This window comes from Nematolebias whitei, chromosome 19, assembly GCF_014905685.2.
Source record: "Nematolebias whitei isolate Nwh7 chromosome 19, NemWhi1, whole genome shotgun sequence".
Classification (NCBI taxonomy): domain Eukaryota; kingdom Metazoa; phylum Chordata; class Actinopteri; order Cyprinodontiformes; family Rivulidae; genus Nematolebias; species Nematolebias whitei.
Window position 1 is genome coordinate 37,042,323 of NC_056516.1, and position 21,949 is coordinate 37,064,271.

At 36.9% G+C, this 21,949-nt stretch overlaps 3 protein-coding genes across 3 annotated transcripts in view; 2 read left to right on the forward strand and 1 right to left on the reverse strand.

The window, feature by feature from the left end:
• Window positions 1-505: 505 nt before the first annotated feature.
• slc39a7 (solute carrier family 39 member 7) lies at window positions 506-6,420 on the reverse strand. The gene is made up of 8 exons (XM_037693559.1): window positions 6,293-6,420; window positions 4,665-5,137; window positions 3,646-3,814; window positions 3,224-3,304; window positions 3,011-3,139; window positions 2,377-2,496; window positions 2,062-2,258; window positions 506-1,218 (listed from the first exon to the last, which is right to left on the reverse strand). The coding sequence occupies exons 2-8, from the start codon at window positions 5,127-5,129 to the stop codon at window positions 964-966; spliced, it is 1,416 nt and encodes a 471-aa protein (XP_037549487.1). The 5' UTR covers window positions 5,130-5,137; window positions 6,293-6,420; the 3' UTR covers window positions 506-963.
• Window positions 6,421-11,702: 5,282 nt separating this feature from the next.
• Window positions 11,703-13,116, forward strand: LOC119425528 (major histocompatibility complex class I-related gene protein-like). Its single transcript, XM_037693055.1, has 2 exons — window positions 11,703-12,015; window positions 12,788-13,116. The coding sequence occupies exons 1-2, from the start codon at window positions 11,703-11,705 to the stop codon at window positions 13,114-13,116; spliced, it is 642 nt and encodes a 213-aa protein (XP_037548983.1).
• A 4,433-nt stretch (window positions 13,117-17,549) lies between these two features.
• LOC119425529 (major histocompatibility complex class I-related gene protein-like) overlaps window positions 17,550-21,949 on the forward strand; it is a 6,446-nt gene continuing 2,046 nt past the window's right edge. Inside the window, exons 1-5 of the mRNA XM_037693056.1 lie at window positions 17,550-17,603; window positions 18,021-18,288; window positions 19,828-20,106; window positions 21,043-21,368; window positions 21,675-21,891. Of these exons, the coding sequence (XP_037548984.1) occupies window positions 17,550-17,603; window positions 18,021-18,288; window positions 19,828-20,106; window positions 21,043-21,368; window positions 21,675-21,891 (1,144 nt within the window). The remainder of the gene's footprint in view (window positions 17,604-18,020; window positions 18,289-19,827; window positions 20,107-21,042; window positions 21,369-21,674; window positions 21,892-21,949) is intronic.

The window sequence follows — 21,949 nt, forward strand, 5'->3', positions numbered from 1 at the left end:
ATACAGGTCCTCAGACTGAGGAAGTCTCTTGGATGAGAGACGAAACGTTTCTACATTTTTTTGTTTTGTTTTCTTGTTTTTTGAATGTCCAGAGGACCAGATTGAACTTTTTTGGATTTTTCTACCTGGATTATTGAGCATGCATCAGGATAACTGGAAATAAAGTTCACATCTTAAAACCACAGAATCTACTGAGAAGTGTTATTTAGAAAATCAAACTTTATTGGGGACGTTTAGCACAGCATTAAGTGTTTTTAGATTTATCTCAGGAAAACAAGAAAATCAGTTTAAGAGTGTAAAAAAACTTTTGATTTACACATAATTGCAAGAGACTATAACTTTCTGAAAGTAAACACAATTGGACCACAGATGCAGAGGCAACAACTTCTTACTTTATGTGGAATGTAAAATATATTGACATTCAATATTGACCAACAAAAATCTGAAACATCTGGACAGGTCAGGTGTTCTCTGACCTAAAAACGTAGCAGAGAAAGGCAGTCGCAGGTAAGGAGAGAATTTCTCAGTTAAGGAGGAAAAAATGGTGTTTTGTCTGGTCAGTTATTTAGGAAATCATTAGTGGGATGAGTTGTTATATTGATGGTCTGTGGAGTGAAAATTTAGAGTAAATTTTGAAACCACCATCCAAAAAGGTTCAACCCATTTAAATAATGGAGTTATCCTCTTCCTCCTTGCATATTATTCTCTTCTCGTCCTCACCGAAGAGACTGTTGAAGAAAGTGACACTTTCTTAAAGAAAGAAACATAAAACAGGAAAAAAAAACCTGTAAACCGCTTAGGACACAATCAATTCCAACCAAAATACAGCATCATAAAGAAAATAAAACAAGCGAACAATGTGAAGATACAAAAGTCACATTGAACCTAAAACCGTCTCTTCCCTGTCAGTTTCTCTCCCTCCCCGTCTTGCGCTGTAAAAGTTTGTGTTCGCGCTGCAGCGTCTCACTCGTACTCTGCGATCAGAACCATCATCCCGACTCCGAACAGCAGGGCCAGAATCTCCATCAGAGACTGACCGAAACTGGAGCGGCCCGCCAGCAGCTCCGGGAGCACCGTCACCGTGGCGATGTAAACAAATCCACCAGCCGTGAAGGGCAGGATCCAGGCGGTGGCCGCTGCGCCCACGCCTTCAGCCAGAAGAGAGCACGCTGTCCCGGCCAGAGCCCCCACAGCTGTCAGCAGCTGGAGACACATCGCCTGATAAAGAAGAGGAACAACATTAATAAATTAATTGCTGTTAAATAAATGGATGTAAGAGCCATTTTATTTTCATTTAACTAAGATACATAAACTAAAAAAATGGAGAGGGGACTTGTTTTTTAGTGACACAAAATAAAAATAAATTGCAGTTACTTTGTTTGCTACTGCACAAGTTTCAACCTAACAAGTATTTATTTCTAAAGAGCAAGTTGTTAAAGTATTTTTACAGGCTTAAATATAAATAAGACTGAACAATAGACACTATTGACACTAAGTGTCCTTGGGTGTCATGAAAGGTGCTTTTTAAATAAAATTATTATATTATTATTATTACTATCCTGACTGATCAACGTCACCAAACTAATGATTTAAACTAATCTAAAATTTAATATGAACAATACTTAAACAAAGTGTGGGAGAGAGAAAAACATTTACAAAATATTGAAATCAGATATTTTTTCTAATAGTAGACTCAGTAATAAAAGGTGAATATGTCCAAATTAGTTTTAAAATGAGAATTCACCAATTCACTGTAATTACTCATTTGTAATTATTGTACTGTCTTTAAGCTTATAATAAATTTTAAATGTTTGTATATGGTTGATTTGTTCTTTGCACAGAATACTAATGAGTAAAAGTTATTATTTTGTCTCATCATTTGCTTAGTTCTTTTAAAAAGTCTAATTTTGTCATAGCAGAGTCTTTTGTTTTCTCATTTATTCATTATAATCTTGTTCTTGCTCGTTTATGGTACAGAACCATGGTTGGACTCGCTGCTGATTTTAAGTACTTTATAAATAAGGTGATGTAACGTATGGTATAGTCTAAGCAGTTAACTACCTTCCTTTTAGTGCAGCCAGACTGTACAAGGATAGCAAAGTCCCCGATCTCATGTGGGACTTCATGCAGCAGTATCGTCAGGGTGGTGACGAAGCCCACAGCTGGTCCGACCAGAAACGATGCTCCGATCGCCAGGCCATCGGTGAAATTATGTGTAAAGTCAGCTGCCAGGTTCAGATAACCTGACACCTTGATATCTGTTTCAAAAATAAGTAATAAAACAAGATTACACAACAGTAACGGGTCATAAAACTGCAGTTCACAATCTGACCACCAGAGGACGCTCCTGCGCTTCCTACCATCAGACCTTCTCACCTGTGCTCTTGTTCTCCTCCACTTTCTTAGGTACTTTAGCATCTTTGTTTCCTGTCTCCTTTTTCTTCTTTTTGTCCATCTCATCTTCTCCACCACTGTCTTTTTCTTTGGGAGCAGCTGCTACATTAAAAAAAAGAGTTCCTTATAAAATGAAGCACTGACAACATCTACTAAATGCACCACAAAAATAATTTAAATAGCAAAGTCGCATCTTCTAAATACCATAACTTTTATAATCGTATTGGTAACTAGATGTTAAAAGTTCAATGCGTTGAATCTAGTAACATCTAATGACCAGTTTGCACACTCCAGTTAACAAAACTAAAATGTCAACAACAAAAAGTTCCTCTATGGAGCAACTGATAGGTTTTATCATTTCTAGGTTACCATGGTAACATGATGGGTATAAAAAGGATAGCCAATTTAAGATAAGAAGAAATCTAAAAAAAAATTGTTTTTTTTCCTCCTGCAATTCTAAACCAAAGAAAATATTATTAGGAGAATATCAAACTGCAGTTCTGTCACCAGACATCTTAAGCACTGGAACTAGAATAGAAAACATCTGTAGCAGTTAAACAGCTAGAAAAAAAAATAATAATAATAATTTTTTTGATTAGGAATTATTCCAGCGTACTGTGAGAGTGGGAATGCCCGTGGCCATGTCCTCCTTTTAGCAGACGCACAAATTTTTCAACAACAAGGAAGGCGATGATCCCACCGAGAACCCACAAGCCTACAGACATCATGTGACCGTGGGCCGCTCCTGTGCAGGAAGGGGACAGGGAGAACTGGTTGGAGGCACGATACATGTTTTAATCACCAAGATAAAAAAGCTGTGATTGCATACCATGAGAGTGACCATGGTCGTGAGAGTCTTCACTTGCATGCGAGTGTCCATGATCTCCATCACCATGATGGGAGTGGGGCTCTGTGCAGAACAAAATGGGGGGGAAAGCATTAAATGTCAAAAAGATAAATTAAAGATTATAATGTTGTGCCATTTCAAATATTTAAAACTGACGTTCAAATGCACAGACTGGGCTTCTGTATTCAAAAAAACAGTGAACAAGATTTGAAAACTGTCTCTAACTTTATTTAAGAACTAAAGAAAAATTACTTGTATCCGACTACACAACATGAAAACCATGTCAAGTATTAAAATAGGAGGGAAATTAGAGTATTTTCCACTTTGTACATGTGCAATAGCTTAATAAATGCTTTTTTTATTTATGTCAACCATAAAATTATGTCAAGCAGCAAAGTTCCTACCAAGAGCATGAGGTATGAGGTGGAGGAAAGCATCACCCAACAGACCACCTGAGGCGAAACTCAGCAGCACCTTCAGCAGGTTCTGGTGTTGGTCGCTGTTGGACTGAACTGGGATCAGAAACAAGATGAGGAAAGGAGCCGCACTGATCAGCAGAGTGGCGCCGACAGCCTGCAGATAATGATGAAAAGAAGTTTACTGCTGTGCAGTTTTCCAGCCAGGAGGAAATGACAAATTAAAATCTAAAGTATTAAGAAAAAACAGGAGAGAAGAAATTTATGGGAAAAGGTCACAAAGTTTTTGGATTTGTAAGATTAAATCTGATGCTGTTATTGATCGGCATCCATTAAAACACAATACAATAACAAAGCTGAAACAGATTAGCTTAAGTTAAGATTCCAGACGTTCCTTTGCTGCATTTGACAACATGTGGACAAAGACTTTTTAATAGCACAAGTTCAGCTGCTTCGTTTTCAAATATTGCCAGTCTCATATTTTATATATGCTGGGGGAGCGGTGGCGCAGAGGTTAGAAGATGGGCCTGTGATCAGAAAGTCGCAGGTTCACCTCCCGGTACCGTCAACATCAAAATGTGGGTAGAAAAGGTGAAACACCCACACCTCCCTCCACACTCATTGGCCCCCCTCTGGGCCCTTGAGCAAGGGCCTTAACCCCCACCACCTGCTCCCTAAACAGGTCTCTCTTGAAAATGAGTTCTCATGACTCAATGAGACTACCTGTATAAATAAAGGGTAAATAAAATAAAATACCACAAACCATAAAAACTTGAATTCATACCAAATCACAAATTGTAAGAATTTGTTTCAGTCTTTTGAACAGACGCACAATTTTAATTACCTACAAATAAGAACATTAGTCCGCTTAAATATCACTGCAAGAAATAATACCACCCCTCCTATTACTTAATAATATTTTAAACTAAATATGAAAAATAAAGATTTATCAGAGTGGAGGACAGATAAATGCGTTAAGACTAATACTCCTGTTCATTTGAGCACACCTGTGTCCAGAGCTCCATCAAGTCCCTCTTCTCTCCTTTAACTTCCCTCTTTATCCTCTCAGCTTCGTCTGAGTGCAAATGTCCATGATTGTGATCATGTGCGTGTCCATGATCATGTGTGTGTCCATGATCATGCCCGTGTCCATGATCATGTGTGTGTCCATGATCATGCCCGTGTCCATGATCATGCCCGTGTCCATGATCATGCCCGTGTCCATGATCATGCCCGTGTCCATGATGCTCCTCTTCTTGGTGAGGTAGGTTGGCCTCCGCGCTCCACTTGCTCGCTCCATGGAACATCTTCACCTCAGGTTCGTGAGCGTGTCCATGGTGATGACCCTCTCCATGGGAGTGGCTGTGCCCGTGATCACCATGGGAATGGCTATGCACAGAGGAACATTGAAAGGCTAACAGCAGTACTACAGAGGTGACCAGTGTCAGTGCCAGCACGCGTGCACATCCCATATTACTCTCTGTAACAAAAAAGGCAGACAAAAATGAAATGTTTCTAGAAATCTGAACTGTAAAACATTTTATGGCCTTTACTTAGGTGCAAAAAGAAAAGTGTATGTACCTCAATACTCAATGTGCATTAGGTAGTTTTGATTTTTTTTTAACTACTATGTATTCAAGGTGCATTTAAAATATCAAATGTAACAAAAACATAATTGTTGTTTTGCTAAAATAAATCCCGTTATCTTAAGATAGGCGCTGATCTGTCCCTTTCCACTTGTGTGATTTGTTTTAACCACGGCTGGTGTTGCAGTGAGACGAGCATACAGCTACAGAATACAAGTTCGTTACGTTTAAATGGCAGAGTCACCGTTTTTATTGCTTCCTGCATGTTTTACTGTTGGCTTTCATGTATTTCTATCAGTCAGGAAATCGTGCGACTGTGTTTTTAAAAGACAACCTTGCCCATAGATTTGGAAAGTTTTTGGAAAATATTAGAAATGTGTCCCAAACAGCTTTATTTTCACCTAACTGGGAGGGTAAATGCAGCTGTCACTAAATAAATAATTTTTCTCAGTCATGTGACTCGAGAAGCATCAGTTCTTTATCAGGTCAGGGATCTTTCTTGATGCTAAAAGTAAAATTATTAAAACTTAATCAAGAACACATCACTAAGCCACTCTGATTGGGGCTTTTCTTTTAAAAAACAACAGTTTGTGCAGCATTTAGAAACCATTGCTGCAGAAAAGTTGTTTATTATGCGATTTGATCCTAAACTTTTCACACTGTAACGCTGTAAAACACTGTTACAAACATACCGTGGTTAAACAAAGCAGCTGATGTTAGCACATGCTTTATTGCGCAAGTCTTTTTAATGTTTATGTAAAACACATTAACGGTTTCCGATGTTGCTAGCTTTGTATTTTGATTGTTTATCTAAAGATCATGGCTTCACACAGGATGCAGGCTAAGCAGATAATCTTCTTGATTTTCTTTGAAAACAGTCTGCGTTTATCTCACAGTAAACAGTGAAAGCAGATGACCAAACACTAACACCAACTTCAACAAGTTCAGAAATCCTGCTAGCATGCTAACAGCCAATAGCTAGCCAGTAGCTGTATGATCATCACTACAAAAAGCGGAATATGGTTATAAAACAAATTGTTTAATCTTACCAAATAGTGTCAAATATCACGGTTTGTTGTACCAGCAATCAACGTTTTGTCTTCTGTGCAGAAGTGCTAATATTTACTGTTAACGTGATACTTCCAGTCAAGACGTGGCATTCAATGAATCAACCTAGCTCGTCGAAATCTCGCGAGATTTCCCGATTTTACCCGTGCTCAGTAAAGTTGAAAATATATTGGATATTTCTTTCACCGTATAAACAGTTATCTCTAGAAGATGTTTAGGTTCATGCAAGGTGTAAATTTTACCCGTGACCCGTGGATAAATGAGATAAATGAAGGCTAAAGGGAGCCCAAGTAAAGCTCGCGAGATCTCTATTCTTTGATGAGCTCATAGGCGCAGCACCAGTTTCACTTTACTTTTATCAGTTTGTGATGTGTTTCAATGAAATGGTCAAGAAACATAAGATTTCGACTGAGCTACAATCCCAGAAATATTTTAAGTCGTAAACTTTTAAAATACAATCATATTTGTGTGTGTTAAACATAATGGTACTTCCTCCAGTTATTTAACCGTCAACAATGGTGTACCACAAGGCACAGTCTTAGGACGCACCCTCTTTACAATCTACATAGGTAATGTAGGTCAGAGCATCCTTGACGCATCCTTTCATTTCTATGCTGATGACACAGTTGTTTATTGTTGAGCTAAAACAGGTAATGCAGACATGTTCCTGTTTTTAGTTTTTCTACATTCGCCTTATAATCTAGTTGTTTTTGTTACATTTTTTGCCATCTTATCAGAGTCAGAGATTATTTATTGTCATTCGCACCTCATGTGGTGGAGTGAAATTATGTACACAGGGTCCCAGTTACATCCAACAATAAAATGTATAAGAAAAACAATGATAACATCCAAGATATTAACTAAGAAAAACATCACCTAAATATACACTAAGCACTAATAGCATAAAAACATCACGTTGAACATCAGCACAAACCTGAACACGAGTCTAAGCAGATGAGAAAGCATGAACACACCAACATTGAAACAGATCAGCAGCAACATGATGTGATTTTTTTTCACAGTGATTATTCTGGTGTGAGATTCATGAGTCTAACAGCCTCAGGGTAGAAGCTGTTCCTCAGTCTAGTGGTTCTACACTTAATGCTCCTCAACCTCCTTCCTGAGGGGAGCGGAGCAAAAAGTGTGTGTGCTGGGTGAGTGGGGTCCTTCATGATGCAGATGGCCCTCTTCCTGCATCTGAAGTGTAGATGTCTGTGATATGAGTGTGTGTGTTATGTGATGTGTTATTTGTTAAAATATATATATATATATATATAATAATCTGTATGCCTTTGATAACTGTCTATTGTTGTCGCTGTTGTCCATTGTTGTTATCATTCTTTGTTAAATCAGGTCTCTCTTGTAAATGAGTCCTCGAGGCTCAATGGGATTAACCTGTCTAAATAAAGGTTGAATGAATTTCATAACAATCAAGCAAGCAGCACATGTAATCCACGCAAAAATGCACAGTTTTATCAGATAAAGAAATTGTGTTTGTTTTGAATGTCTTAGACAATTGTGAGAAGTTTCAGTTTTACTTTTGACTGAAACCTAACCTAATAATTTTGTTTAAAATTACATGATAAAACAAAATGTAAATGCAGAAATTGTTGCCTTGCATAAACACTAAAAAGTTGCAATGTGGCTTTATCAGTCCTGCTGAAAATACAGTATTTGTATTCCTTTTGTTGCTACAGCAACATAAAGGGAATATAAATATTGTGTAATGTAACTTTTACAAATTGTATTAATGTTTTTAAAGCTGCATGAACGCAATTAAACCACACAACGTCAGGTGAACTCAGAGAAACGTTGTGAAATGTGCAATACAATGGAAATAATTTCATACATAAATATTAGGAGTTATGTGATATTCACAGGGAGATACACAGTATCTGCCAACACATGGTGGTATCACTGCAGTGCAGATAAATACGGAAGGCGTATCTGGAGGGACACATCTGATTGGACGACAAGAAAAAGGCGTTACTAGAGGGCCTAATCTGATTGGACAAAAAAAAAAACAAGGCGTTATTGTAGCAGATTGCCAGTTGGTGGTCCAAGTGGCGCATACTCGATTTTATGATAAAAGGGCTTGCCATATACATAATAAAACACAATAAAACATAAGTACTTTCGTTTTTGTGTGTGACGCAGCTGCAAACAAACAGGGAAGCGAAGTAATCGATATTTAAATGATTTTATCCTACAAATGTAGCTCATTTAACAGGTAAGTTGTTTTGTTTTACAAACGGGTATGCAACAAAATGCACGTTTACTTTTTAATGCACCGGTTTTTTTGTATTTTTTTACCAACTTCGACCAAGAAACGTGAATGTTTAGTTTCATTTTCTTCCTGAGTCACAACATAAATAGTTTTCTAATGTACAATGCTATGTAGATCATCTAAACTCGTCTGTTCCGTTACGTATGAGACAAAGTTTTCAAAATAAAGTCAGCTGAAGATGCAGATGTGTCGAAATATACCGCGTCATTAAAAACAGATTTCCATTGACGACCATTTTTAATTTGTTGTGCAAACCTCGTTCTGGCCTGGTTTAGGTATTTCTAAAACTATTATATTAATTGTGTTTGTGTAAAAACAATTTGACAGAAAGGTTTTGGCCACACACTGAGTGGTCCTTATTGATTCAACATGTTTTTTTTAATGGAATAATAGTTGATAAATGTTCAACATGCAATACACGCAAATGATGTATTACATTATATCTCTTGATGTTAATTTGTATAAAATTGTTTGTTTGTATTATGAATTATATTTGAAAGCAAAATAAGATGCTTGTACAGTGGAGCAAATCTTTTTATAACCTTTAGTGAAATTAGGTTTGCCTTTTATAACAAATTAAATGGCTGTGGGTTTTTTTTAACTGTTCTATTGGTGCATGACATTGTAAGAAGAAGGAAATTGTTCTGCCTACATTGTTGTTTTTAACTTCAAATAAAGGTAAAATCATTTAAACAATAAATGTATGAATGAGATTTCTTATTTTTATCATTTGCTGGATGTATTTACAGTGCAGATTAAATTGTGTAATGTCTGTTAGCATTTTAGGTAAACTGGGCCAGAAAATGGTTTGTACTAACTCCTAAATTGTAACATAAAATAAAACGCTTTTCCAGCAGCAACCCAGAAATAAACTTCTTTAAACAGCCTTCTTGGAAGGTATTTTTAAATTATTTATAAAGCATAGTGGGATGACCCAGTATATATCTGTAAAAAGTAAAACTTTTTCTGTTATTAAAAACTCAGAAATGTTCTGTATGTAGTATGTTTTCAAGGTTTACTGACTTCCTGACTACTATTGCATCCTGGGAAAACTGAAGTTCTGCTCGTTTTTAAAACAAGATGAAGGGACTTCGTACTCTTCTTCTCATCTGTCTCATTGCATCTTCAGGTAAAACAAATTTGACATTTTTCCCCTTTCTTTTACATAAAACAGTATCTATGCTACCCATAAACTTTCTGTTGTTTTCTAAAAAAAGCAGGATTGAAACAGCCCAGTGGTGCTCGAAAGTTTGTGAACCCTTTAAAGTTTTCTATATTTCTGCATAAATGTTACCTAAAACATCCTCACATTTTCACACAAGTCCTAAAAGTAGACAAAGAGAACCCAGTTAATCAAATGAGATTAAAATATTATACAGTAGTCCCTCATTTATTCTGGGGTTTCTATTCTCAGCCCCCCTGCGTGCGCGCGCAATAAGTGAAAAAATGTAAAGTAGAAATATATATTAAGGTGTTTTAAACCCTTCCCACACTCTTGCAATAGTCTAAACAATGTTTTTAAACTAAATGCTCTAAAAGAGCACAGCAGGTCATGACCTCCGCTCTCGGCCACGCCCACTTCTTCGCTGGCAGAGAGCGGAGATCATGACGTGCTGCAGGAGGGGGGTTCTCCCTGCACCTGTGGGCTGTACACAGGTGCAGCAGGTGCTCATTTAAAATAATTTATTTCAAATAAACAATCCACGCCGCTCATGTGGATAATCCATCAATCAACCAGCTGTGTGTCATGTCCAATCTTACTTTGAAAAACCGTGAAAGAGCGAGTCTGCGAAACTCGAACTGCAAAGTAACGAGGGACTACTGTACCTGGTCATTTATTTATTGAGGAACATGATCCAGTGTTACATTTTTGGTTGCCCTTTGCCAGGACAGCAGCAGACCATAAATATATTAGGAAACTCAGCCAAGGAGCCTAACTAATGTTTAGCTAGTAACTGTTGTAATTAATGGAAACTGCATTTCAAAGAACATTATATTATTTTCCAAAATTTAATATTATGTCATATTGGCTTATAAACCACTGAAAGTGGGACCTTTTTATCTTTTGTCTGTCTTGTCTGTTACATATGCTTAAATATCCTGTTAGAAAATCATTTAAAATTTACAAAAAATACCTGTGCTCTATATTTTATGGGTAAAATATATCAAAAGTGAATTGTCTTGAGGTTTACTGGCAGTTTGTCAGGATGTACCTTGTGCCCAGTGACCGTTGGAGATAGACACTAGCTCTCGATGACCCTGCACAGAAAATCAGGTAAAGAAAAGTAATAGAATATTTAATTAATATTCATGCACCACAGAAGAAGTTTGAGCACACGGGAGATGAATTAAAACAAAAGCACAGGGTGTCTGAGAAACAATAAATGTGAGGACAGAAATATATGTTTGAATGAAAGCAGAGCGTGTGAAGAGTAAGAAATTATGAAATTATACATTCAGGTTGGGAACGTTTGTAACTATTTTTAATATCCATCACTTTTACAATTGGCGACTGCTTCGTTCTCCTAAAACCGCCTTAAATCTGATCTGGTAACGGCTCAGCACTAAAACAGAATACAGTCTGCTGTGTGGAAGTCAATTCACCACAGCAAAAACATTTTATTTATGCATGGTGACATTATTTTTTTATTGCTCTATAACGTTTGTTTTTAAGAGAAAACATTAAACTACATTTTTCATCTTGTGCTTGTTCAACAGCATCACACTCCCTATGGTTTAGCCTCAGTGTTGCCTCAGAAATCTCAGAAATGCCTGAGTTTTCGGCTTCTTTAGTAGTTGATGGAGTTAAAATGGGTTATTGTGACAGCAACAGCAAAAGCGTAAAATCTCTAACGCCGTGGATTAAAAACCTATTTGAAGATTATCCACTGCATCATCAATGGTTGACAAACAAGTGTTTAGGAAACTGGTATAACTTCAGAGCCACCATTACAAGTTTGATGATGCGCTTTAACCACTCTAAAGGTAAGAACATGCAACTGTTGTTGATAAATTAATATTGTTCGCATTTGTCATCAAAATACAAGTGGGGCATTTTAGTTTTTAGCATACTGATTGTATGTTTCCCTCATAAAACACTGAAAATGTTTTTGTTCTTCCTCCATGTGACGGTGTCTTCAGGGATCCACACTTTTCAGAGGATGAATGGATGCTATTTGGATGAACAAACTGGAGATTTCAATGCTTTTAATCAATATGGTTACGATGGCAAAGACCTCATCAGCTTTGACCTAGAAACAATGACATGGATCACCCCACAACATCAAACCGTTATCACCAAACACAACTGGAACAGAGATGGAGACGGTCAGTTTTGGAAGTTTGCACTTACAGAAGAATGCAGGCAGTTCCTCCAGATGTATTTGGCGTATGGGAAAAGCTCTTTACAAACACCAGGTAAAGACACACGCCATGCAGTCATAATAACGTTTTTTTAGACTTTCTCAACTTGTTGTCAAATTCATTTTCACCTGTCTGTTAATAATTTGTATAAAAAGAAATTTAATCTGGTTTCCATCTCTAGTTCTGAAATACTCGTGGTTAAAATCATTGTAGCTCATTCTGGACTACTTTCCATTCTTATTCTTTTTTTCTCTGAGTGCAGTCTTCAACACCATTTCACACAACATCCTCATTGATAGAGTATCTGCACTCCCCTGAACTGGTGTCAGTACTAGCTCACTGGCCATTTTCAGTTCATTCGGATCAGTTCCTTGAAGTCTCAGCCATTTTCAGTAACATCCGGTGTCTCTCAGGGCTCTGTCTTGGGGCATCTTTTGTTCATAGTCTATCTCCTACCCATTGGCCATGTCGATCATTTATACAATGCAACTTTCCAGTTGACGATGACACCCAGTTATTCGTTTCCTACAATACTTTCTGCTCACCTCCCCTTGTGACGGCATTCAGAAAATCAAATTGGTCTCACGCAATAAAGCTTTTAAAAACCAAAACTCTGCTCCATGTATTATCCCTAGAAATCTCCAGGTTAACCACATCATTCCAATTCTTAAACAACTTCACTGACTTCCTGGACACTGGATATAACTGGGTATCATCAGCATAACAATGAATATGTATCCCATGCTGTTTAATAAATGTACCTAATGAAAGCATATATAAGGTAAAGAGTATTGAAATGAAATGTGTCCTTGGTTTCTTCGTCCAGTTTCTCCTTCAGTGTCTCTCCTCCAGAAGACGCCCTCCTCTCCTGTCACCTGCCATGCTACAGGTTTTTATCCTGACAGAGCTGAAATGTTTTGGAAGAAAGATGGAGAAGAGGTCCATGATGGTGTGAACACATGGGAGATTCTTCCCAACAATGATGGAACCTTCCAGATGAGTGCCGACCTGGACATTTCATCAATCTCACCCGAGGATTGGCAGAAGTTTGACTGTGTATTTCAGCTTTCTGGTTTAAAGGACAGCATCACTACCAGATTGGATCAATCTAGGATCTCTACAAACTTTGGTAAGACCCAGGTGGAAAGACATTAATTTGACTGTTGAAGGACGAAGAAAAAATGATAAAATTGTATGCATTATTTTAATTCACAACCAATCATAACTGTTTACATGTTTTTATTTCCAGAATCTCCATCAAGAAAACTCTTTGTCCTTATCTTTGGAATTGTTCTGTTTTTTTCTGAGCTGGTTTCTGTTTTTGTGTTGGTCTTCATAAGAAGGAACAGAAGTGGTGAGTAACATTAATGTTTCTTAAGCACTAGCCACAAAAATCATTCTCAGATAAACATCTTATTTGGGACATAAAGAATGTCTTTTCATAGGGTAACACTTGTTCTGAATTTATTTTGTGGTATTTTATAAACTTCATTGTTTACTAATACTAAATTGTTGTATTTTTTTGTTTGTTTGTTTTAGAATGATATTTTGAAAAGCAAGACAAAAGTTCAGGTGATGATGAACTGGGCCAGTGCAAGTGTGGCAGAACTGGTTGCTGCTTTGCAGAAGCTGTTTTCACAAACTGAATCTGGAATAGACTCAGTATATAGTTTTGTTTTTTTATCTGTCAAATGTACTAATAGGCTTAAATGGATTCTAATTTTTATTTTTATTTTTTTGTCCTTCAAAAATACTGAAAGTAAGCTTTTTGGCTGCAAAGTTATTTTTAGCACTTTATCAATCCCAGTAGGGGATAAAACAATATAAAATAAAAGATATAGATATAAAGAGAGTATATTACTATTATCAAAAGAGCAACAGTATTTAAACAGCATTATAGTCAGTGGTGGCTCCTGAGCAAAAATATTAGTGGGACAGACATTAATTTCCTGAATAACTAATTACACAAGTTTTACAAATTTTGTAAAAAAAAAAAAAAAAAAAAAGGTATATTTTGCGGTCGAGGTTGTTTCGTTAAAAACAGTCCAGTCTAAAAAAAATCAGAGAAACAGACACCCCCCCCCCCCCACACACACACACACACATCCACCCTCATCTGAAATGGGAGTATTTTTTAATTTTATCTGTTTAAAATAAAACAGACAGGTACACAACTTTCTGGATTGGATTTCTTATTTGATTTGAAGTAAAAATTCTGAAATAATACTCCAGATTAACATTTAAATAGGAGGAAAAAAGTTATGTGAAGTAACTAAAAAACTTATAAAAGTGAATAAATTATGGTAAAAAACATAATTATTCTAATTATTGATCCATGCTGGTATTGGACCCACAAACAAGATTACAAGGCTACTGATTTTAATTTTGTTTGTTTGGGTCTCCTCTGTCTGTTCCAAATGGATTTAGGTTTCTTCTGTTGGACACAGCAGGTTCTGCTGCAGCTGCCGTATTTTCCGCCATATAAGTCACAGTCTTTTGCATAATTTGCATGTCCTGCGACTTATAGGCCAAAGCGACAAATTTATGGATTTTTTCCTATATTTATAAACCATTTTTTGGCTGAGATATGACTGTTTTCATTCATTCTGACTGAAATAAAAAGAACCGTACTGCTTTCAGCCACTTGATGGCAGCAGAGTAGTAATACGAGTATGGCATGCTGTTGTATCATGTAATGGGTAAACGTGGCTATAATGACAAATTCAAAAAAGTTCAAGACGAAAACAACAGGATTTTATTTATTATACTTTATTGTTTTTTCGTGAACTTTTTTGAATTTACCATGTCCTGGATGACTGAGAATCTTCACCAGCTATTAATGACTCAGTCGGCCTGCCTTAACCTTCCAACTTTCATTCTGCTCGCTGCTTGGAACCGTCAAAACAGCTGCACCGCCTCGGCGAAATGCAGCTAATTTGACTATTAAAGTGGATTTATTAAGCAAATATTAGACTGAGACTCATCTTGGCTATAATTTCGAGCAAACATAATTGTTTTTAAGTGTTAATCTTGCTAAATTCTTGTTAAAGTGCTCCCGCGCACGCTCCTGCCATTTGGCAGCCCATCGGTTTTTGGTACACCGGTCCACATTTCCGGGTCGTCAGCGGTAAGGCGTAACAAACGCGATGTGTCAGCGGCGATGCATAATAGATGCAACGTATACGACGAAGCGACATATTTATGGATTTTTCCAATTTATTAGACAAATATGGACTGATGCGACTTATAGGGCGGTGCGATGCGTACGGTGGAAAATACGGTATTCCTGCATTTGATGTTCACGTCAGGTTTGCTGTTAGTAGTGGTCATCAGCCGAATGTGTCCACAGGGCAGAAACATTTATGCTCCAAACGAGACACCGTTGGAGCTGGCTGTTCATATCACTGCTGACAGGATATGATAAATACAGTATTAATGATAAAGCCACTTGATGAACTTTACTATCCCTAAACAGTAAAAAAAGTAAAAAAGTTGCGAATGAATCAATAAAAAATATTTAAAATTCAGTTTAAAATTGTCAAAATAGTTGAAAAACAGAGCAAAACAATAAACCATGAGCTCAGTGAATAAGTGAATTGCATTGTTTATTAGGAGGAACTACTTTGTGGGGCAAATTAATGTTTAAGGTGAGGGCGCAGCCTCTATGTACCCGCCACCACTGACTATATTGCACACGTACATGGCAACATGCAGCAGGAGGTGCTAGAGAAAATACCAAGAATATACTGATAATATAGCTTTATCTAAGTAATATCAACGAGAATCTGTGTCCAATTATCTTGGCTCCTAAAGTGTTTGCAAACAATTTAATCTCAACGTCAGACCTGCGGCTTTTCTCAATGGGACGTTTGAAATAAACTTCAAGGACGTCACTGTCACAAAATACACCAACCAACTGCTGTGGACCCATGAGGCACCGTTAGGGACTGACATTTAAATTATTAGAAGTTTTAGTTGTTCTTCTTCTTTCGGCTGCTCCCTTCCTCGGGGGTCGCCACAGCGAACTAAGTCGCACAAAGACTTGGCGACTGTTTTTACTCTGGGTGTACTTCCTGACACAACCACAGACCACCGAGCTACCGCAGCCCTCTCTGTGTGGAGCAGATGGTCATTTATTTTATTTTAGTTTTAGTTTTTGCTTAGTGTTTCAGTTATTTCATAACCAAGTCAGTATTTCTGATTTTTATTACTACGGATGCACAGTTTTTTTCTTTTGTTTTTGTTTATTTGGGTGTTTTTTACTGTTATTAGTGTTGATGAATATGTACGTTAAAATAATATTGTAACCTCAGGCAAACCTGCAGGGAGAAAGATGACAAGTTAAACTAGAAGAAGACACTACATTTGCTTAAAAACGTACCAAGATACAGTCATAAATATCTGAAAATGGAAATGGTCGGTATTTCAAACGGCTCTATAATCAGCAGAACTGGGCAGCTTCCATGAGACGATTAGCCTGAACAAATTATACAATATTTTGAAACTATGATTTTGTTGGAGGTATGAAAAAACTTAATTTCATTTTCTTTTGCAAATGAAATCTCAAAATCAGCATTTCATTTTTAATCATCTTTCAAGTTTTAATCTCTTACAATGAAATAGTTCAATCAAGACAGAACTGCACAATGTGTATCATGTATTATATGTATTAAAATACAAATATTATGTATAATGCAGTCACTTTAAAGGGGGTGATTTTTATTGTTTAGTTAATATTTAATGTGTTTTCTTCAATAGTGGTTTTCTCGTTGCCACTCGTGTAATTATGCAGGCACCAATTACATATTTTTATTTATTTGGTATTTATAGAAATATCGTTGTACTTTGCTGTTGATAAGTGTTTTTGAATGTTTTTGTGAGGAGACCTGTTTTCATTGATTGATGACAGCAATAAAAGCGAAAAACTTGTTTTTATTAAAGGTACTGTAAATTCTAGTACTTTTTTTTCTCATATTTTAATTTTTTTTATGAGAAACATAACTGTCCACCATCATTTTAAATCAGACTCCTGTCTTGTCTTTTTTATCTTAATGTCAACCAGTTTTCTGTTTCAAATGAGGAAATATCTTCCATTAAATGGTACGCATTTCATGTTGTGATGTGTTTGAACTTCAGCAACAGGAAAGTAGAGACAAATAACTAAAAGAGAAAGACAGGAACAGATCTGTACATGCTTTCAATAAAATATTATGATAATTCAAGAGGTTTTGTGGTATTTGCTGTGGTGAACTTTGGACTTTAACATCAGACAAGCAAAGACAAAATGAGAACAAGCAGGATGAGACTTTCAGGACATTATATACAAAAAAAATGCTTAAAATTTCTGCAAAATACATTAAAATAAGTTGAAATTTTATATTAATGAGTTGGAAACGTGTATTATCCAAATGAACAGCATTTCAGTCACACATTAGCTTTTATTTACATGTTATACAGTCTAGCAGACCACACCTCAAGTTTTTAGAAGAAGGAAGAAAACACCAGGAAACATTTTTGGACTCGACAAACAAGTTAAACAGCTGTATTTGAACACCAGTAATCATTTTCACCTCGGCTGTCTATGCAAGATGAATAGGATTGTGATGCTGCTTTTTCTCTGCCATGCTGCTTACGCAGGTAAAACACACCCAGATATTGTAATTTTTAACCTTTTCCGTGATTAAATTATTAAAATTCTTATTATTTAGAGTTTTTTGTTGCTAATCAACAGTTTAAAGAACAAATGCAAATTAAGTAAATACCCAGCCGTAAAGCTATATTTTGTTGTAGATGTATTCTGTAGTTAAAGTCCTTAATATAATGTCCCGTCAAGAATATGTCTGCATGCACAAATGTGACTAAAAATAAAACTAAACAAATTTAAGAGACTTGTTTAATGTAGTAAAGTCAACTCAAATTTAAAACTTGATAAATGGAGTACCTAGCATATAGAAGGTTTTAATTAAGTCTAAATATTATCTGAATAGATCAAATATAAAATATTTGTGTGAAGTTTCTAATTGTTAACCAACTTGTTCACACACACAAAATTTGGCTCCGCAGTGAAACACTCGCTGAAGATTTTCTTCACTGGATCTTCTGGACTCGAAACCCTCCCAGAATTTGAGGCTGTTGGAGAATTTGACACCATCCTGGCTGTGTACTGCAACAAAAGCACCATCAGGGCAACACAAGACTGGGCCAAAAAAGTCCTGGATCCTGGTCACGAGCAATTTAAATTTCTTGAAGCATGCTGTTTCGTCTCTATGCCCGCTTTCTTCAAGTTTGAAATCGATGAAATAAAGCAGCACTTCAACCAAAGTGCAGGTACAGTGTGTTTATTGTCATTTTACACAAACCCCATTGTTCCTTGAGATTAGCTGAATTATTAATCAGCTGCTGTTTATACAGATGTTAACATCAAACAGATGTGTATCTTGCTTGTTCCACTCCAGTAAATAATCAGATTTTTACTGATCAAAATATTCTTAAAATTCTTCTTGTTGATATATTTTAATGCCTCTTCATGTCTAATGTGACAAGAAAAGAAGCGTAAGTACAGTAGGCCCTAGTCTCTCTCTTCTCGCGGGGGTTACGTTCCAGACACCTCCTGTGATTAACCCACGAAGTATGGACGTTATATTTATTTTCGTATTTATCAATATTTTTAAGGCTTTATACATCCTTCCCACACTTTTGCAATGTTCTTAACAATGTTCTAAATGCTCTAAAAGAGCTCAGCGAAATGGACAAAGACTCAGTTCGAGCCACGTTTGATTATTTTAAATAATCCATGCCGCTTGTGTGGCTCTCTCAGGTATAAGACAGACCCCGCCCCCTCCTTTCTTTTTTCAAGGCTGGCTGTTGTGCACTCGCCTGTTGTGTGGCTCTGCTGTCTGCTGCTTCAGAAAGAGAAAGGAGGGGGTGGGGGTGTCTGTCTTGTACCTGAGTGAGCTGCACTCAGCCACTCTCTCTCTTAAAACTGGTTCACTCTTATTTTTCCACCTAAGCATTTTCTCCCAAGTTCTCTATTTGTTTCATCTGATCTGTTCATCCCTGCTCCCTGAGCAGTAGTGATGGGGAAAGACAGACATCACCCCCTGCCTCCCCTTTCTCTTTCTGAGGCTGTCTGTCCCAGGTGAAAATAAAATATACTTAAGTATAATGATATTTAAGATATTAAATGTGTTTGTGAAATTGTAAGAAAATACGTTGTAAATATATTATTTTGACACAACTTAAGTGTGCTATTTTGAGACAACTTAAATTGTACTGGGTATGTACCAGTTTTATGCTTGAATATTTTATTTATTTTAATTGTATTTATAATGTCTTTGATTCAATGTCTAATAAAATTATTATATATTATAAATATATTATAAGTTTTTAGTAAATACCTTATAAATGCGCTAATATTGAATATAACAAGAGGTTTGTACATTTAAACTTATTTATTAAACACAAAAAGTTACATACAGTACATTCTACAGCAGAGCAGAGCCTCAGAAAGAGAAAGGAGGGGCGGGGTCTGTCTTTCCCCATAAACCAGTCGTGTATAATCCTACGTTGAAAACCCACGACAGAGTGAGTCTGAGAAAGTCGAGCCGTGAAGTATCAAGGAACTACTGTAGTAACTATTGCAACATTTGGAGACTAGTATGTCGTGAGCTTTTTGTGGGACTACAATAAATACACAAAGAAAGATAAACTCATGCCATTTCTTTAAATTGTAACTCCTATTTTCCACAGGCAAAGAAAGTTTATATAAGAAGATTGAATGGGATTCTTTTTTAAACGTCACTTTTGTCATGCATTTGCTTTTATTCCATCCATAAAAGAAAAGGCTTGTGTCTGTCTCTCTCCTAGGCGTCAGTGTTTTTCAGAGGCTTGCTGGTTGTGAATGGGACGAGGAGACTGAAGAACTCACCGGCTTTTTAAAGTATGGCTACGATGGAGAAGACTTGATTAAGTTTGAGCCACAAACAAAGGAGTGGGTTCTTCTGAATCCACAGGCTGCCTTTATCAAACAAAGCTGGGATAATGATCCAAAGGATAAAGAATTTAATTACGACATGATTACTACATATTGTCATATGTGGCTGGACAAATCCTTGGACATTGGAAAAAGCAGTCTTCTAAGAACAGGTGACTGGATGTCCTTTTTTTGCATACAGTAAAATGTATCGAACATTTTACGTATCTATATACTTGTGTAATTTATAGAATCATTTCCATGAATCTAGTGAACTTAATATTTATTTGTATATTTTTGAAGCTCGGATGCAAACGTATAAAGGGCAAAGCCCAGACCCTGCTGTGGTTTCACAAGATTTTATCTGCAGCTGGTGTTTCTGCTGTGGGAGCAGTCTTTCTGCTTGTTTTATATACCAACTGCACAGTGTCCTAAAAATATTATTCAAAAGCCACAATGACTTTATGTTTTTGTGGTCAGTTAGTAGGTTGTAAGGTTTATGAAATAATCAGTGATTAAACTTGGACTCTGACCTTTTCAACATAAATGTGAAATGAGAATCGCAGAAATCAAAGTGGAAAAGTCTCACAATAATTAGCTGCGTGGCACCAATGACAACCATGCAACCAGTGTGGCCAGTTTGATAAGTTCTTAATGTTCTGCCCGACGGTTTAACAAATGGAAAAAGTCATGCAGGACAGCTTCCAGTTGTGAAGTTAAGATATTATGCTAAGGGGTTCCTTAATGTGGGGCAAGTTGTATTAAACAACATATTGCTTTCATTGATATTTTAAATGATAATTTAACTTGATGGGTGTCATAGTGCACCCTCAAAGGGGTGTAAACATGATTTTGTTTGTTTGTTTTTTAATGTTTTAAACATGTTTTTTCCTGCCTGAGCTCTTACATGGGTTGACCCTTTTTAACTGACTTTATAAGCTTCCCTGTTCTTTTATTTAGTTAGAAATTGTTTATTTAAATGCTGATTTTTCCTTTTTATTTTGATATCTCCCTATTCTATCCTTCCTTGTTTACCTTAATTTTATTTATTCCCAGTAACTTCTCTCTTGCTGTAAATGTGTTTCTTTCCTCACCTTTTCTCCGTTCAGATGATCCCACAGTGTCTCTCCTCCAGAAGACCCCCTCCTCCCCAGTCAGGTGCCACGGTACAGGGTTCTACCCCAACACAGCCCTGATGTTCTGGAGGAAAGATGGAGAGGAGATTCATGAACATGTGAAGCATGGAGACGTCCTCCCTAATCAGGACGAAACCTTTCAGGTGCACGTTGATCTGGACATTTCCTCGCTCACGCTTAATGACTGGCCCAGCTATGACTGTGTGTTTCAGTTTTCTGGTGCCGAGGACAAAATTGTTATCAAACTAGATAAAGATGTGATCCTAACCAATTTCGGTAAGAATAAATTTCAATATCTTGTTGAATAATCTGTTAGGCAATGTGTTAAAAATGGCCAGGCTCTTTTTAAAAATGCAAAGGGACGTAGGTGAATCAGGACCCAAATGACAGAGACAACATTTAGTTTAAAATATATATTTTATTTCCATTTAACAATAAAACAACTACATTATAAACTAATGAAACAATTCTTGCTGAGCTGGTCGACTATAATTTTGTACAAGAAAAGACAGTAAAAAGACTGATACATTTATAAACATGAACCAAATGATGAAAATATAAATATAATCAGTCCATGAGTGCACCACCCTTCCATCCATCCTCAGCTCTCATCCACCAGTTTCAGCTTCAGACTGGAGCTCCTGTACCATTCGAACCACTTCAGCAGCCTCACCCCTGACGGCAGCATCCTGCAGGAGACACTGAGCCAGCATCCTTGCTGCAGGACCACTACTTCACCGTCAGCATCCCTGCTGCAGGACCACCGCTCCACTGCCAGCATCCCTGCTGCAGGACCACTGCTTCACCATCAGCATCCCTGCTGCAGGACCACTGCTTCATCGCCAGCATCCCTGCTGCAGGACCACCGCTTCACCGCCAG

What these genes read in the sequence shown, in the direction of transcription:
- LOC119425528 (XM_037693055.1), top strand. Translation starts at nt 11,703, where the DNA reads ATGTTTTTGTTCTTCCTCCATGTGACGGTGTCTTCAGGGATCCACACT. An exon ending in AAGCTCTTTACAAACACCAG is followed by an intron (nt 12,016 to 12,787) that starts GTAAAGACACAC and finishes TTCTTCGTCCAG; the next exon opens with TTTCTCCTTCAGTGTCTCTC.
- slc39a7 (XM_037693559.1), bottom strand. Translation starts at nt 5,129, where the DNA reads ATGGGATGTGCACGCGTGCTGGCACTGACACTGGTCACCTCTGTAGTA. An exon ending in CGACCATGGTCACTCTCATG is followed by an intron (nt 3,140 to 3,223) that starts GTATGCAATCAC and finishes CTTCCTGCACAG; the next exon opens with GAGCGGCCCACGGTCACATG. An exon ending in CTGGCTGCACTAAAAGGAAG is followed by an intron (nt 1,219 to 2,061) that starts GTAGTTAACTGC and finishes CTTCTTTATCAG; the next exon opens with GCGATGTGTCTCCAGCTGCT.